This window comes from Anguilla anguilla, chromosome 16, assembly GCF_013347855.1.
Source record: "Anguilla anguilla isolate fAngAng1 chromosome 16, fAngAng1.pri, whole genome shotgun sequence".
In the NCBI taxonomy this organism is placed as follows: Eukaryota; Metazoa; Chordata; class Actinopteri; order Anguilliformes; family Anguillidae; genus Anguilla; species Anguilla anguilla.
The window spans coordinates 19532238-19547771 of NC_049216.1; the positions used below are offsets into that span (position 1 = coordinate 19532238).

At 42.5% G+C, this 15534-nt stretch overlaps 2 protein-coding genes across 4 annotated transcripts; one reads left to right on the forward strand and one right to left on the reverse strand.

The window, feature by feature from the left end:
• The first annotated feature begins 468 nt into the window (after positions 1–468).
• On the forward strand, positions 469–5117 carry neil1 (nei-like DNA glycosylase 1). Of its 3 annotated transcripts, XM_035395371.1 has the most exons (11): positions 469–553; positions 1326–1441; positions 1541–1800; positions 1911–2030; positions 2279–2381; positions 2943–3009; positions 3242–3363; positions 3696–3723; positions 4042–4109; positions 4314–4455; positions 4830–5117. In XM_035395371.1, the coding sequence occupies exons 2-11, from the start codon at positions 1349–1351 to the stop codon at positions 4880–4882; spliced, it is 1056 nt and encodes a 351-aa protein (XP_035251262.1). In that variant the 5' UTR covers positions 469–553; positions 1326–1348; the 3' UTR covers positions 4883–5117. The 3 variants fall into 3 exon arrangements, with proteins under 3 accessions (XP_035251262.1, XP_035251259.1, XP_035251261.1); XM_035395368.1 differs by having other exon boundaries at positions 1326–1800; XM_035395370.1 differs by lacking the exon at positions 469–553 and adding an exon at positions 560–995 and having other exon boundaries at positions 1326–1800.
• On the reverse strand, positions 4281–15465 carry man2c1 (mannosidase, alpha, class 2C, member 1). Its single transcript, XM_035395367.1, has 26 exons — positions 15215–15465; positions 14723–14848; positions 14418–14541; positions 14210–14280; positions 13887–14064; positions 13413–13602; positions 13208–13314; positions 13003–13113; positions 12714–12806; positions 12152–12268; positions 11679–11774; positions 11147–11292; positions 10576–10699; positions 10350–10471; positions 9907–9992; positions 9284–9448; positions 8961–9043; positions 8719–8813; positions 8423–8527; positions 7653–7809; positions 7171–7314; positions 6673–6782; positions 6161–6240; positions 5762–5904; positions 5575–5678; positions 4281–5465 (listed from the first exon to the last, which is right to left on the reverse strand). The coding sequence occupies exons 1-26, from the start codon at positions 15313–15315 to the stop codon at positions 5351–5353; spliced, it is 3093 nt and encodes a 1030-aa protein (XP_035251258.1). The 5' UTR covers positions 15316–15465; the 3' UTR covers positions 4281–5350.
• Positions 15466–15534: the final 69 nt, after the last annotated feature.

The following is a 15534-nucleotide window of genomic DNA, read 5'->3' on the forward strand; positions in this document are numbered from 1 at the left end:
ACGCGTTGAGCTCCTTATTTCGTTTTGAAATGAATGATGCGACATAGGCTATTTGAAGTAATGTCACTGTAATAATAGAATAGATTCTTTAAAAGCTGTAATAGTTTATTACAGTGGTATTATTTCTTACTACTTGTAACTTGTAGCTACCGAAAGCAACCTGGTTCACTTGCAACTTTTGTAAATATTTTATCCATATTATATAGTCAATCATGGCACACATTTTTCAATGACATTTTTCAGTTTCAATGACAATGACAAAATATAGTGGGTTGTAAAAAAATGTAATAAAGTTAAAAATATATTATTTTAATTATATAATAGGTTTACACAGCCAAATTATAGGTCTTTGTATATAGAGAATTTTTTGTTATCTTATCAGAATATTAAACTACCGAATGTTCAAACTATAAAAATAAACTCGCCATGAGATTCAGTCTCTGCGTAAGTAACAAAAAACAAAAAAACTACAACTCCCATCAGATACACAGTATCCTGCTTTAATTCGATGCTGGCCAACTGAAAGCACACGAACTACTCTTCTCAGGCACTGGTAAATTGTCCGAAGCACGATGAGTAAAAGCTGTCTTAGTTTTATGTTATTTCAGAGTATATAGCTATTAGAAAATGTGCCATATTTGCAGACCGAAGTCACACGCTGTCCGAATTAACTCTCAGAGTAGTTTTAAGGACTAAGGTTATGTAAGCTATATTAGCTAGCTGGCTGGCTAACGTAATACGTGATTTAACAGGCACGAAGTAGCTGAATTGCACACGTTTTGCAACCTTCTTGTGGTTTCAAAACATGCCTTTCAGCGTGACTTCTTTAATTGATCGATTTGGTAATTCTGATTAATGTAGTCAAGGATGTTAAAACATTTCTGGTTAAACTGATCGTAATTAGCCTACTTCCTTCACTGGCTGCACTTACTTGAACCCTTAGCCTACTTAAACCAAGTCAATTACACGTACAGTATAGTTTCATAGCTATTTAGGTGAGTTGCAGGATATGTAATGCAGAACGATTACCGATTCTGACGATATTTTTGTAGACTGTCCTTCATTCACGGAACAAAGGGTTTAATTATTGAGAAAGGGTTAACATTAACACATTCTTAGTCTATTCTTCAAATATCTGGTGCAGCATTTCACCGGTTTCACTGAAACAATTTGAAATTTTGTTGTAAACACATTTTCAAGTTTTATAGGGAGTTTGTGTCGATGAAGCATGTTAATGGTTGTGAAATGCTCATATGTTACATGAACCAGTATGAAAGAATCCGACTGCTTAATGGCGTGCTTATAACTGCCATTGCCTCCCTCAGCTGGACCTCTTTCCCAACCCACAATGCCTGAGGGCCCAGAGCTGCACCTGGCCAGTCTGTTTGTGAACCGTGTGTGCAAAGGGGTTGTGTTCACAGGGGATGTGGAGAAGTCTGAGGTAAGTAAATGTCCTGAGGTTCCCTTTGCCTGTGAAGCCTACCACATCAGTGCCAAGTCCCGTGGGAAGGAGGTGATGCTCACACTCACACCCATCAAGTGCGAAGGTGCTGCGGGCAGGGCCAAGGCTGGTTTGGTCCAACCCATGAACGTGGTCTTCCGCTTTGGGATGTCTGGGTACTTTCGTTTCACACCCGCAGAGGAGCTCCCCAAACACGCCCACCTGCGGTTCTACACCAATGAGAAGCCACGCAGGGCCTTGAGCTTTGTGGATACCCGCAGGTTTGGCAGCTGGCAGCCTAATGGGACCTGGCAACCAGACAGGGGTCCCTGCACCATGTCTGAGTACCAGAGCTTTAGGTGAGGACCATTTTTAATAAAAACTTACTTCCGTCATCAGCAGTGCTGTTAACTGTGCTATTGTTGCTGTGTGAATGAGGCATTAATAGGTTGGTATTGAAATGTTGCAGGGATAACGTTCTGTCACATCTGTCAGACCGGGCTTTTGATAAGCCCATCTGTGAAACTTTGCTCAACCAGAAGTACTTCAATGGGATTGGGAACTACCTACGAGCAGAGATCCTGCATAGGTGAGCCATGATGTGTACAAAGCCTACTTCCTTAATCAACAAAATGCCCCTGAACACGCTGTATAGACACATTGTGAAACTATCCAAATGCCTGTTCAGAAAACAAATTCTTCATTATATTGTGCTTATTGCAGGAAAGAATTCAAATTTAATTCAGTTTGGAATAGCAAAAAGCATTATAACTGCATGCCAGTTTCTGAGGCTGTACGTAATCATCTAAATATATTTGTGTTTTTTTCCCCTCATAGGTTAGATATTCCACCCTTTGTAAATGCAAGAAGTGTGCTTGAAAGGCTTCAGTCAAAGGAGTTATCTGAACTGGACAATAAGTCAGCTAGTGAGAAGAGAGAGGTAAGTGACAAGAAAATAAGTTTTTTGTTCTTTGTCCTTTCCGTCCAATTTTAGTTTGTCTTTGAAAATGTGATCAGGGAAATGGAAGTCAGTGAAGAGTAATGGAAAGAAGTCAAAGTGGTCCCATAGTTTATGAAAAGCCATGGGAATTTCAAAAAGTTTTTGGAATAACTATTCAAATGCGTGAATCTTTCTGGCAGTCTTACTAGTTTGGTGTAATTTACAGTTGAAGTCCAGGAATGCCAATGTGCTGATACTGCAAAGAAAAATACCACTTTGTTGATGTATGCCCACTACATTATGTCATCTGGTAGTATTTCACCTGCCTGCACATGCCAATATATTACACCTCTCAAAAAGTAGTTACCCCTTAAAATGGTACAATTTTGTCTGAAATTCTGGTATTATTACACTATGTCAGAAATGACTAAAAATGGAAGGTTTTAACCTTTTTTAAAAAATCATTGAAAGGTTATGAAAATATGAATATAGATGTGATTTGAATGGGGATTATGCAATTTGATACATTCTTACCTTCCCGTTTCCAACTGTGTGTTAAAGGTGAAGTCTGAAGGACCAGATCTACTCAGCTTGTGTCACACTGTGCCCCTGGAAGTCGTTCAGCTGGGTATGTTACAGCTGCTGTCTCAGGCTGTATGAACCTGGGGCATTTGCTGTCCTTGAAATAACAACAGTCTCTTCTGTTTTCTCCCAAATTAAATGAGTTACATCCTTATCACCATGTAACAGGATGAGCATTCTGTGACCTTGGCAAGGTGTATTATCCATCTTGTTTTGGATAACCTTTACTTGACGCATTCTCTTTTCACATGTGGCTCTGCATCCACCCACTGTGGTAGGAGGTAAAGTCTACAACCCTGAGAAAGCAGATTACTCCTACTTTAAGGGCTGGGTGCAGTGTTATTCCGTGGATGGAATGAAGTCAGTTAGAGACCACAATGGCAGAACTATATGGTTCAAGGTGAGAAAATGTGTGATACAGTACTATTATGGCTGCTCATTCAAGCCAACCTTGTAGTTCTGTGCTCAGGGTACGCTCATTTCAGCCTAGTCCTTTCCTGTCCGGAAAAATGACGGGAGTGACAAATAACTGACAAAGTAAAACATATGCCAAATAGTTTTCCTGGCTTTTTCTTTTGGATTTTTGAAATACTTTAAATATATTACATTGTTGGTTCCTGTACATGAGTGAGAATCTAGACAAAGTTCTTGAAACATCGGTGATTTGGCAACACAGCTTTTAGTGATTAGTGATTAAAGAATGACCTTCACTGAAATCCCCTTCATTTTTAGGGAGACCCTGGCCCCTTGGCCCCAAAAGGTAAGAAATATAATTGCTACCTCTTCACGGGTGAAATGGTTTTGACTTTTAGCTACGGCTTAGCCTTGACCATGCAGAAAGAACTTGTACACGTGTACTACTCAATGTCTTATTTAATTTCCATTTAAAGTATGTATATAATTGTATTTTCTACTCTTTGTAATTAAACATTGAAATATTGAAGTGGATTATGTTCTTCATGTGTCCCAAAAATTATGAGCCGAGGTAAACTACTTTCCCTAATCAGTGGCAAATACAACAATATACCTGGCAAACCATGAGAGAATATCAAAGGCTTCCTTTCCCTCACTCCTACAGATTCCAAATCTCCCAAAGGAAAGAAAAGAATTAAGAAAGAGGGAGGTGACTACACTGAGAATAAAAAGGTGAGAGGCTGCATTTCCTCTTTCAAAACGTTGAACAATATATCTTGGCACATGGTCTAACGTCTTTGATTGTGGATTATAAATGTACATACACAAACGCAAGGATCTGTTCAATACAGTGTTGCTTAACTACTACTTTGCTGATAAATGAGAAACTACTGCCAGCCAAGATTCCTTAAAAGAATTATAATGTGCTTTTATTAGTTGCCAAAAAAGAAACAGGCCCGAGTGACCAAAAAGGATGTAAAACAGGAGAAGAGGGTGAAGAAGGAAAAGGAAACCCAGGATGAAACGCGGCCAAAAAGAGGGAGACAGAGGAAGCAGGAAGTGGTCCAAACGCAGACAGGTATGGGGTCAAAACGTACACATGAAACATAGTGCAGGTGCAACGCCACAAAACCCTTCCCGCCCCTCCTGCCCCCCCCCCCCCCGAGCAAATGCACGACAGGACATGAGTAAACAATGGTTTCATACTGTAGTTCAATGACTGTACCATACACTTGTGCTGATTTCGTTTTTGTATGCACGTACAAATTCAGGGGTTCCAAAACGGGTCTGTGGAATCCCAAAGGGTTCGCAGCCAAATGAAACAAATATGTTCCATTTAAAGAATATTTATGTATATTTTAGACTTTCATATATACAGGGTAGCCATTTTAAGGGTCCTTGAGATTAAACATTTTGGAAACTGTGATTGATTCAGATTAAATTCTATTTTAGGTACACGGACACTGAGAAGGCGAGTTACCAGGAGAAGTGCCAGAGACAGCTAACGGGCTGAATGAGACCAACTACTGCTAGCAGCATTTTAATACTGTTTGTACTTGATACAGATTGTACTGTGTACAAATTTAATGCCGTTTGTGACTATTGTACCTTTGAAAAAGTTTGTATATAAAAAAAAGCAAAAATAACCTTTTTACACTATCATGCTGTATATGCGGTTGGATTCAGATTTAGTTCTGTGGGAGTGGGATGAAAAATAAAATATAGAACAAGGGCAGCATTCTCCAGTGTTCGGAGAATTAAATTGCTTTATATTGTAAAGTACAAATTTAGTCAATTTCAAAAAAGTAGTTTGACCTGTAAGATCAGTTAATGTTTTATGATTTGTTGCTCAAGTCTGATGTAGTTGCTAAGAAATATCTTAATATTTAAACACGAGTTGTTTTGTTTTCCCTTAATTTATGGCTTTTGACATATGCCCCTTAAGACACCCTGATGGTATTTCCAACTGGCTTTCACTTTAGAAGGAGCAGAAGGGACAAAATCTGGAAGGGGCTGAAACTCAGGGAGATTCCAGCGTCTGTGACTGGTACAGGACATGACCAATTGGGGCGCTCCAGAAGATCACAGCTTTGGGGAGGGAAAAGAGGGAAAAACATAATTTTAAGACTCATTCTCAGGTGTTTAGGGGTTTTACTGTAAAGAAGAATGACTCCTGGTTAACACTAATGCTACTCACTGACAAGCCTTGCGAATGGGCAGGCAGGTGGTGAGAGTAACTGATACGCTGCTTCCATGCGACTCGTAGAGCCGGATGACCAGAGCATCCTTCCTGTCCTCGCCCTGCAGGACGTAAGAATGCTTTGTCACACGCCAAGCCTGACGCGTTTTTGGATAAGGCCGAGGGGCCACTTCCTGGGAGGTACCTGTTTTACTGTCTCAAGGACAACGGCGGGTGAGCTGACTGAAAAGGCGCTCCAGCTGCAGCCCTCGGGGGCGTTGGGGATCAGACGCAGCGGGTAGTTCAAGTTGTAGGCACACTGGATGACAGACGCTTCCTGAAAAGAACCTGCAGAGCAGACATTTTAACAGGCAAAACCACAATAACTGACGTTACAAATGCAGGATATTTCCATGGTGAAGTACAATTCAGGTACATTATAAAGCCTGATAGGGTCATTTCCTTCTGATGGTTATGAAAGCATATATCAGTCTCTATTATATAGGCAAATTGGACTTCATCATGCAAATATGCTGCACTGTAGCCATGAGCGACTGATGAAAATGCAGTCCTCTACAAGCAAACGACACGTCTGGACACCTACCAGTATGGGGCATCACTGCATAGGTAAATTCATGCTGCCCCATGTCTGCGTTAGCATCTGGTAACTTTGGGGCACGTAGCCTAAGGAGGCAGAAAAGGAAGGGGCGGCAATGCAGTTGTACCCTTCAGCAATTTCATCAGTATATCTATAAGTGGACTGGATGTAAAAGAATGTAAATTCTGCAAGTTGCTCACAAGAGAAGTGGCTGCAAAATGCCAAAATGAAATGGGAATATTAGACATTTTAAAAAACTATTTCTCTTATTTTCACCTAAATTTAGAATTCCAGGTTGTGGCTCACACGCTAACATTATTTCACTCACACCCACACACTAGGAGCACTGTGTGTGTGCGCACTTTTCCGTATCGCAGGTGTTATTTACCATTTAATACAATGGAGAAGAACTGATAACGCTCATATTCTAAGCTCACGATTTTCTTTGGCAGAGTTCTGCGACTGATACTTTCCTGCGTGGCATATGTGCCAAAACGCCACCCCAGCAGCAAACTCACAGAGACAGGGTGATGGTGTTCCCATGAACCGAGTGGCCGTATTTGCAGTCGTTCAGCACCGCGACTCCGAAGCCGTGCTCAGACAGATCCGACCACTTGTGGCCCCACACCTGAGACATTTAAAGGAAAATTGTGATGTGCTGAGTACTCATGGGGTTTATTTGCCTTTCTTCTGTGATTCACATGAGGCAAAGTGGCAATTTACTTCACTTCAGACTCAAAGGGACACTTCCTGGGTAAACAAAGTATTGCTTTAACAGACTCCCAACAGACTCAAAATGGCAAACAAATTAAGCACATTAGTGCAATAAATTCTCAACTGGCACTACTGGAAATCTGTGACTGAGTGTTTGTCAGGGCTGTTTAAATTGTGAGCTCTTCTCTGAGTCAATGTTTCCCTTCCAAATGTTTCCTTTCCAGTATTTCACCAGAGGTGTACCCCACCCCCCAGGGCTGGGTGTGGCAGCTGCCCTGACCCCGCTACCCCACGTTCCACACCTCAAAGCGGGCCCAGTCCCAGGACGTGTTCCTGTGTGTGGGTCTCTGCAGGTGGCCAAACTGGATCTCGTAGGTGGCGTTGGGGCTTCGCACTCGCACAGGAAACTCCACCTTCAGGAACTTGTGTGATTCCATCCAGTCCACCTGGAAGCGGGGTGAAAAACCACCTCTGAGTCAGCATGCTCCACTGTTAGGCCATGAGGTCCAGTCAACCTTCACCATTTCTCTGGTTTGGCATCATTTGTTGAACTGGCCTCTACTGACAAAAATGCTTATACCAGCAAGAATACCTGCCATTTTGAATGCATTTGTTCTAATACCCAGATATTATCTTAAAAGATTCAGTCATCTATTTCTGATTAAAGTTGGTATGTGTTTATTATTAATGTAGCCATATGAATGTGGTTACTGAATTACTTTTGCTGTCTGTTATTAAGCCAAAGGCTGAAATAAGCAATCCATTTTAAAATCCAGAAGGAAACCTTTGTCCTGAACTTGACGTAAGGACATGAAGCATCCAGGATGATCTCCTGGATCAGAGAACTCCTCCCACTGATCCTCAGAGTGAACTTCACACTGCCCCGCAATCCTCCTGGACTCCCCACCTCCACTGGCCCCACCACCTCCACCACAGGCTTCCTAAACGGAACACACCCAGTCCCCACTCACTTTCCCCTGAACCCCCAAAAGGACACTTGCAATGGCACCGGCTCACAAACCTCTAGAGTAAACATAGGAACTGGGGAGGGTAGGAGGGGGCCAGGAAGCAACAGGAAACTGCGCATGTTGAGGACAAAAGAGCTTGCTGCCCATTGAATTCAATGTAGAGCACCAAGGTGATTTACTGCCAAAGAAAACCTCATTGGTCAATTTTTTGTGATCATAAATTTCATGTTATGTAGTAGTTTGTGAAACAATGGTTGTTTTGGTGGTCCCAGAAGTGTTGGGAAAATATTTATAAAAATTTGCATATTGTATGACATATTACATATTTTTACAATCTACTTAACATACGAAACGTAAGGATTGTTAATCGAGTTTCAGAATACCATCAGGGAAGTTTTATTTTGCCTTCAAAATTCTGATATTCATCGTTTATTTTAATGGGAGCTCCAGTGTTTTGCCCTCAGGATGCGCAGTACAGTCTTACTTCCGGGACTTCACAAACTTAGGTCATCTGAAGGCGTGCTTGCCTGTCTAGTTAAATATGTGCATGAAATCAAGTGGAGCAAAAGCACACTGGCTCCCTCACCTAGTCTGAAGGTGGTAGTCCATAACATCCCAAGCATCCCAGTATAGGGGTACGTCGTCAAACAAAACAAACTGGTTCCCACAGCAACCATCAGATATGGTCTCTCTGTAAACCACAGGAAATGACTGAGAAAAATACAGTAAATTGGAAATAAAATGTTCTAATACCTGAGCCTATGTATATAATGCCAGAATTTTAATTAAGCCAACATGCCAATTTTCTGTGTATATTTTCTGTGTACATTCTGACAATAAAGTTTTTCGAAATTCAAACAGAATTTCAATTGACAGTCACACCTGTTTGCTTCCACCAGCCGGAGGGAGACTAGACGGCCAGACCTATCGATAACCACCTTCAGGGTCCCATTCTCCATGAAGATGGTGCCATCAGCCTATCAGAACATAGTGTAATGTCAAAGCCAAGCCCATTTTCTTGGATCCACTTATCAAGGTGAGGCAAGTGCAGTCAGCCTATCAGAACACAACAGAAGAGGCATCCCCTTAAATACAATGCTTTTGGATTAAATCGTGCTGAGTACCTGAGCTATGACAGAGACGGGGCATGCAGGCAGGACAGACTCCATTACAGCTGCAACACCAATGCTTGGAACTTTCACCAGCGCTGCAAAGACAGACACGTGAGACACGCATGGGAGGAATTTCTTATGGAAATTATTATTAGCAAAAAGGAATAATTATTTAATAAACATATACAATAAAAAATTGATATGAACAGCTAGCACTAGTTTTAGCACTTCTTAACTTTGATGTGTCTGCTAACCCTATTCTGTATCAAATAGTTTTAGCAGTAAACTGCAAATTGACTATTTCCCGACAGTGTAAAAGTATTCCCTGGACTCACCGAGTCTTGGGGGCTCAGGTACACCTCCTGGCAGTGAGATCACCTCAGTGCGTTCCCACGGCAGGGTGTTCAGAGCGGCGATGGCGGAGGCTCTGCCCCTCTGAGCTTCAGTCCACAGCGCCCCACAGGCCTCCTCTAGCAGCCTGGCCCCAGCATGGCGGATGTCTGCCACACAAAGACAAGCACAGGTTAGACCTCACACTCTCACAACGCATCACTTCACTTTCCTTCAGAAATGACACTGCACAAGCCAAGCTAAGTTTAGTTTATACTGGGAGTCATTTAAATGTAACTTCGTTTCCAAGAGGCATTTTCTGTGATAACAGAACTTTTTCCAAAACATTCGTTAGAATGTGTTTTATTTGAAGGGTGCATCAGCTACCAAATAGACCTGCTACCCAGATCCTTATTAGTTATTTTACCATGAGAAATCAAAATTATCCATATTCGGTCATAACCAGTGCCATAATTGAATCTGTTCATTGCATTTATTTCATATAATCTTGTAAAGTACTGCACCATGCCTCTCTAGCCTACTTAAACAATATTGCACTACTGAATATAACTGGATTAAATTACATGCAATTTATGAACTATGATAAGATTACTGGCCCATTGATTACCCTGGTAGTAGCCCAGAGCGTCCTGCACCACCATCTCAATGCAGGAGCCTGGGATCACATCATGGAACTGATTGAGCAACAGAAGCCTGCAGCACAGGAGAACGCCACGGGTAAATAAAAGCAGATGGGTAAAATAAGGTTCAGGTACCTGTCAGGATGTACACTAGTGTGTGCTGTCACATTGTTAATGCTCTGCAATGTGCCTAGGCATATTACACACAATTCCCAGGGAGCAGTCATCTTCTGTCAAGGTCTATCATGCATTCTATGAACCTACACTGCACAAAAAAATATTCATCTTCACAGAAAAGATTGAGCAGAAGGCAATCAGACTGTGAAACAGACGAAACCTGACGCCTGAATATTATTAGTGAAGCAAAGCAGTGCTTCCTACTCAGTGAGTCATTGTGGCTGAAGTCAATCTGCCACAGCCCAATACCTACCTCCACAGCTCCTGCAGCTTGGCGGATGGGTACTGGAAGGTCTGGTTCCAGCACAGTGCCAGGCTGCTGGCCACCTCCACATCATGAAGCAGGGCTTCACATTGGCGATTTCCCAGCTTGATCTAAAGACAGACACATTCAGTGACCGTTTAGTCTGTACTGATGCAGGTTTTTTTAATGACTCTTAAGAGATGCAGCAGCAGGACGCAGCTGGTGACACACACACCTGTGCTTGCGTTGTGTATGTGCCATTGTGAAGTTCCAGGAAGAGCTCTCCAGACCAGGTGCAGAGGAGGCTTGAGTCAGACTGAAGCTCAGAGAACAGCTTGTCTGGGCTGGACATCTGGACCCTGAGGGATAAAGCAGCACCTGAATCAATGCATAAAGTACAAGAATGACAGCAGAAATGTCACTGTGATTGGCTAAAAAGACTCGCTGACATGGAGCAACAATATCTGTAAAATGTATTTCTGTCAAAGTGAAGTATCGGTGGCATGTGATGTGAGAGAGAGTACGTATATATGAATGTTGAGTATCTGCAGCGTCTGATGTCATTAATAGCACAATATGAGGTCTGAGATATGCTAAAAGTCTTTCCTTATTCTCCTGGCTGTCTGAGTTTTCCACACAATGTTTTTGTAAGTTTAGTTACTCATTGCTTCTCATAGTGAAACCCCTGTCTGAACTGGCAAATAAACACTTCCTAAGTATTGTGCTTTGATGACAGAGCTGGGCAGGGCTCCTTGTTTATTGTGCTTGCTGGGATTGTTCTTTCAGGGTGTGGGCTGGGAATGCACCTTGGCAGACCATCTGTGTCCTGGATTCGCTTGAGTCTGTCCAGCATGAGCTGGGTAGGGCCACCGCCTCCATCCCCGAAACCAAATAGGACCGCGCTATGATTGGCTCGTCCTTTATCTTTGTTGTTTTTCAAAGTGTTGGTTAGCTGAGATCAAATAGCAGAAAGGCATTAGATGTCACCCTCTCTGCCAGCCCCAAATCTTTCTGGGGGTTTTCAAACAGACAAGCAGCTGTAAAGCTGGGTTAAGGATGTTATTCTCCTGCAGGGCCCATGCCTGGCACAGTACGCTGCTTTGCATTCCAAACACCAGCTTAAATTACTTATCTTCATTTTTATCATTTACTTGGTTTGACATTTTCTCAAATGATATCTCCCTGTTGTATTTTAATTTTGGGTCATTAATTAATGTAGATCTATACAGCTTAACATCAATTGTACCAGCTATTAATGGGTGGGAACTAGTTGGCAGAGGAATTGGCAGGGGTGAGGCCCATCAGGAAGACTGTTTGCCCCCAATGAAAGCCACTCACATCCTCAACTTTGCCCTTCATTTCATAGGAGTTCCCAGGGGGGAAATGGGTGATGACACGCGAGCCGTCCAGCCCTTCCCAGAAAAAGGTGTTGTGCTGAAATACACATAAATCAGGCACATATATTGCTTACAGGTGTGATGTTTGAACAGAAAACTAAACATATTTATTTGACCTGTGCGAGCCTGAGTTCAATCAAAGGCATCAAACATTTCTGTCAAAATATAGAAATACTCACATAATGAATATTGAAGGGTTGTATTTAAGAAAAAGATGTTGTGCCGTGTACTGTGAAAACATGCTCGACTGCACTGTCTTTCTGTGTCCATGTTTCTAAGTGCCGAAGGAGCAGCTTGTGAAACGTGAGAGTGAAACCCTTTCTAGAGAGAGCATTCATGTTTTTTGGCTGTCACGTGCACGTTCTTTCACAACCCACAGCCCATCCGCGCTGCCCACTGGAGGAGAGCTCTTACAGGGAAGGTGTTGACCAGGTTCCAGCTGAGCTTCTGAGTCAGGAACCGAGTGATCCCACTGCCCTGCATGATCTGCGGGAGCTGCGAGGAGTAGCCAAACGTGTCCGGCAGCCAGAACTGCAGCAAGGCAGAGAGAGAAAGGAGCGGGAAAACTGGACATCACGCTCAATTTTACCCTAGGGTCCTGGCAAAATTCCCACGCCGGCTCTCTCAATCTGGCCGCCTAATTATGCACCAGTATATTCAGCTAAATAAAGCTCCTCCACTCCACCAGAGTGGTCTGACAGAAATGCTGCCGTGCACCACCCAAATTGGTGCTACATATTAGTGGTGGTTAAGATGAGTTACAGTCACTATAAAAGCACTATATAAACATAGTTCATCAGGAATTATTTCAACAGATTAAAACAACAATTACAGAATTGTGGGACTTTTTAGACAAAAGATGGTCAATGCCACAGGTGCTGTTTCTTATTCCTCTGTGTGTTAATGAGTGATAAATATAATCCGATGCAGGAAGAGACATAAGTCAGATCATGAGTCACTGTGCATGCCTCTGTACCTCTGTGCAGTATCTCCCAAACTCTTGATGGAAGAAACGTTGGCCCTCTAGAAACTGCCTGACCATGGACTCTCCAGAGGGAAGGTTTCCATCCTGAAACAGAGAGGCAGACACGTTTCGAGTTTTGTGCAAACAAAACACACTGCTGCCCGGGACTTTGCAGAATCCCCTGATATGGCCTGTTAACAAAAACAGTATTTCCAGATGCATCCTGACTAAAGAAACGCAGCATTAAAATGTCTCTTCAATGGTAACTTGATATTAAATCAACGCAATACAATAGTGTTACCATTTCCACCCATGTGCCTCCGACTGGGATGAATTGCCCCTTCTGCACAAAATGTTTGATCTGTGAGTAAAGGCCTGGGTACCAGCTCTTCACCCACTCAAACTGCTGAGCCTGTCAGGAGAATACAAAGTGGTCAGGGCATGTCAAAGGTCGAATGCTAGTTCCAGGATTAGGTGAAATACAGGTGAGGTGAGTTCAATGGTACCTGAGAGCAGGTGAAAATGAACTCTGGATTTTTCTCCATGAGGCGAATCGACGTCACCCAGCTACGAGCACACTTCCGGATTGTCTCCTCGTATGGCCATAGCCAAGCTGAACAAAACATTAAAAATAATCATCAATAGCTTTTGCAAATTGTATATCTGATTAATTATCTCAGAATGCAAGAAATTTGTGTGAGAGTGTGAAACCTGAGTCGATGTGGCAGTGGCCCATGGCATGGACGGTGTGTTGGCTTTGTCCGTTCTTCTGGCTGAAGAACTTTTGGGCCAGGGCGTGGGCGGCGGCAAAGGAACTGGGGTCGGCGGGGTCACACAGGTTCACCATCTCATTTACGGTAAAGAGCGCCTGGTACCCACGCTGCTCGCCCTCACCCAGACACTGAGAACACCCAGGGAGCAAAAGAAATCAGCCAGGGGAGCCCACCGGAACTTCCCAATACCTGTTCCCACTAGGTGCTACATGTTTTATGATCCACGATAGCCTTGTTAGCCCAGCCGTTCATAACTTTGCAGGTATAATGCCCAGCTTTAGTTCTCAGTCAATGAAAAGTGTTTAATAAACTAATTTATTCAGACAGTAAACTGAGGGCTTAGTGCCTGTGTATGAGATGAGGCCCAGGAAGATTAAGTGATGACTCTTCTTTCATTTATGTTATTCCATACCTTCACAATATCCACAAGCATCTCAAAGTCAGTCAGAAGTTCTCTGACATTGTGATTAAGCACAACAAGCTCCGCCGTCTGAAGAGTGTACTTCCTGTCAGGGTCAGGAGCTGCAATCATGGATCCCTTACCCGCACCAAAAAGTCCATTACAGGCCAGCTCTACATAGAGAGTGACACTGCAACACAACAGAAAAATAAGGTCATGGGACATTGTGTTATTCAATATAAGACCAGAAGCTCAGAAGAGGTTAAGTATGGTTATTGACAGGAACGCTGCATATACCAGCAGGACCAGCCAGGTGACAGTTTGAGCTGTTTTACCTGTGTGGCTCATCATCCCTCAGGCTCTCTGTCAGCATATAGCTGGTCTTCTCACCCTCTTTGGTTAAACCCTGTGATTCAGAGACAGTGCATATGTTCCAGTAGCATACAATCCATTATAGGATTCATGACACCACCCATCCCTATTTGTGACACATGGAATATTGTAAATGATGTTGATTAGCATTGGTCATTTTTTACACCCAACCTGAACAGGCAGTCCATCTCGCCACACCATTGCTTCTCCATCACTCTCCCATCTGAGATGCACCTGACTCCCTCTCCAGGTATCTGGAATGGTCAGTAAGACCTTAAACCAACATGTCCACCATCTAAAAAAGGAAGTATAGAATATTAAAATGATTAAAGACACTGCTCCCCAAATGGATTTTATTTATTTTTATAGATTTGCCTTTTTTTCATACATAATATCCCGAAGAAAAATCAAACATGTCGTTAATAACGGCACCATAAATAAGATACGGAAAAGTAAAGTTTAATAAATGTGCTTACGTAGGTCCAAAGCTGTCACCAACTTTGCATGGCTGAAAATTCTGCTGCACAGCCTCTGAATATTGAATGCGTTTTTCAGTCAGGAATGAAGAGAGTGTTTCTAAAGGACACGTGTCACCATACAACCTGATGAAAGAAATGTATGAACAGAAATTACACCAAATCCTTAGAATAACACTGGAAAATAGCAAAGTATTGCATTACATTACATTTGGTAGAAGCTTTTAAGCGACGTATAAGTGCATAATGCAGTCAGCATCATAAAATGTAATGCCAAAGGTCACATTTTGCACAGCTGTACGAGTGGAAATGCATTCCCAATCAGTGTATATAATGGTATAATTTGCAATAACAAGGTAGGTTCACTTGCACAAGAAAGGTGCACTTTCTGCCTGAGCGTTTTACGACGATGATAATCACACAACTCTGACCAGCATATTATTTTGTAGTTGATTAAAGCAGTGATCAGATAATGTGTCAAAGTGACGCTACCTTCCTTTAAGATTGCAATCGGTGAAATAAACATCAGAAATAAACTTCTCAGCACGCTCCAACAGTGTTCGTCGGTTCTTCAGCACAGGTTGGTGATACATATTCTAAATCGCACTAATTTCAATTGACAATGAGAGATCTGAATGACGTCTCAGTAATGTGGAATCTAAGCTCTTGGCACAATCCAATGGCACAGGCAATGAACAGTTCTGTGGGCACAGGACTTCTGTGGCCGCTCTGCTTCCCCGGAAATGTCGTGTCTTTAGTTGATATTTTTTGAAAGTCATCCAAATTGTAGGTGTCGCTGTTGTAAGTGCTGA

What these genes read in the sequence shown, in the direction of transcription:
- neil1 (XM_035395368.1), top strand. Translation starts at nt 1,349, where the DNA reads ATGCCTGAGGGCCCAGAGCTGCACCTGGCCAGTCTGTTTGTGAACCGT. An exon ending in GCAGAACTATATGGTTCAAG is followed by an intron (nt 3,364 to 3,695) that starts GTGAGAAAATGT and finishes CTTCATTTTTAG; the next exon opens with GGAGACCCTGGCCCCTTGGC. An exon ending in TGGCCCCTTGGCCCCAAAAG is followed by an intron (nt 3,724 to 4,041) that starts GTAAGAAATATA and finishes TCACTCCTACAG; the next exon opens with ATTCCAAATCTCCCAAAGGA.
- man2c1 (XM_035395367.1), bottom strand. Translation starts at nt 15,315, where the DNA reads ATGTATCACCAACCTGTGCTGAAGAACCGACGAACACTGTTGGAGCGT. An exon ending in CATACACAACGCAAGCACAG is followed by an intron (nt 10,472 to 10,575) that starts GTGTGTGTGTCA and finishes GTCTGTCTTTAG; the next exon opens with ATCAAGCTGGGAAATCGCCA. An exon ending in AACACCATCACCCTGTCTCT is followed by an intron (nt 6,241 to 6,672) that starts GTGAGTTTGCTG and finishes CTGCCTCCTTAG; the next exon opens with GCTACGTGCCCCAAAGTTAC.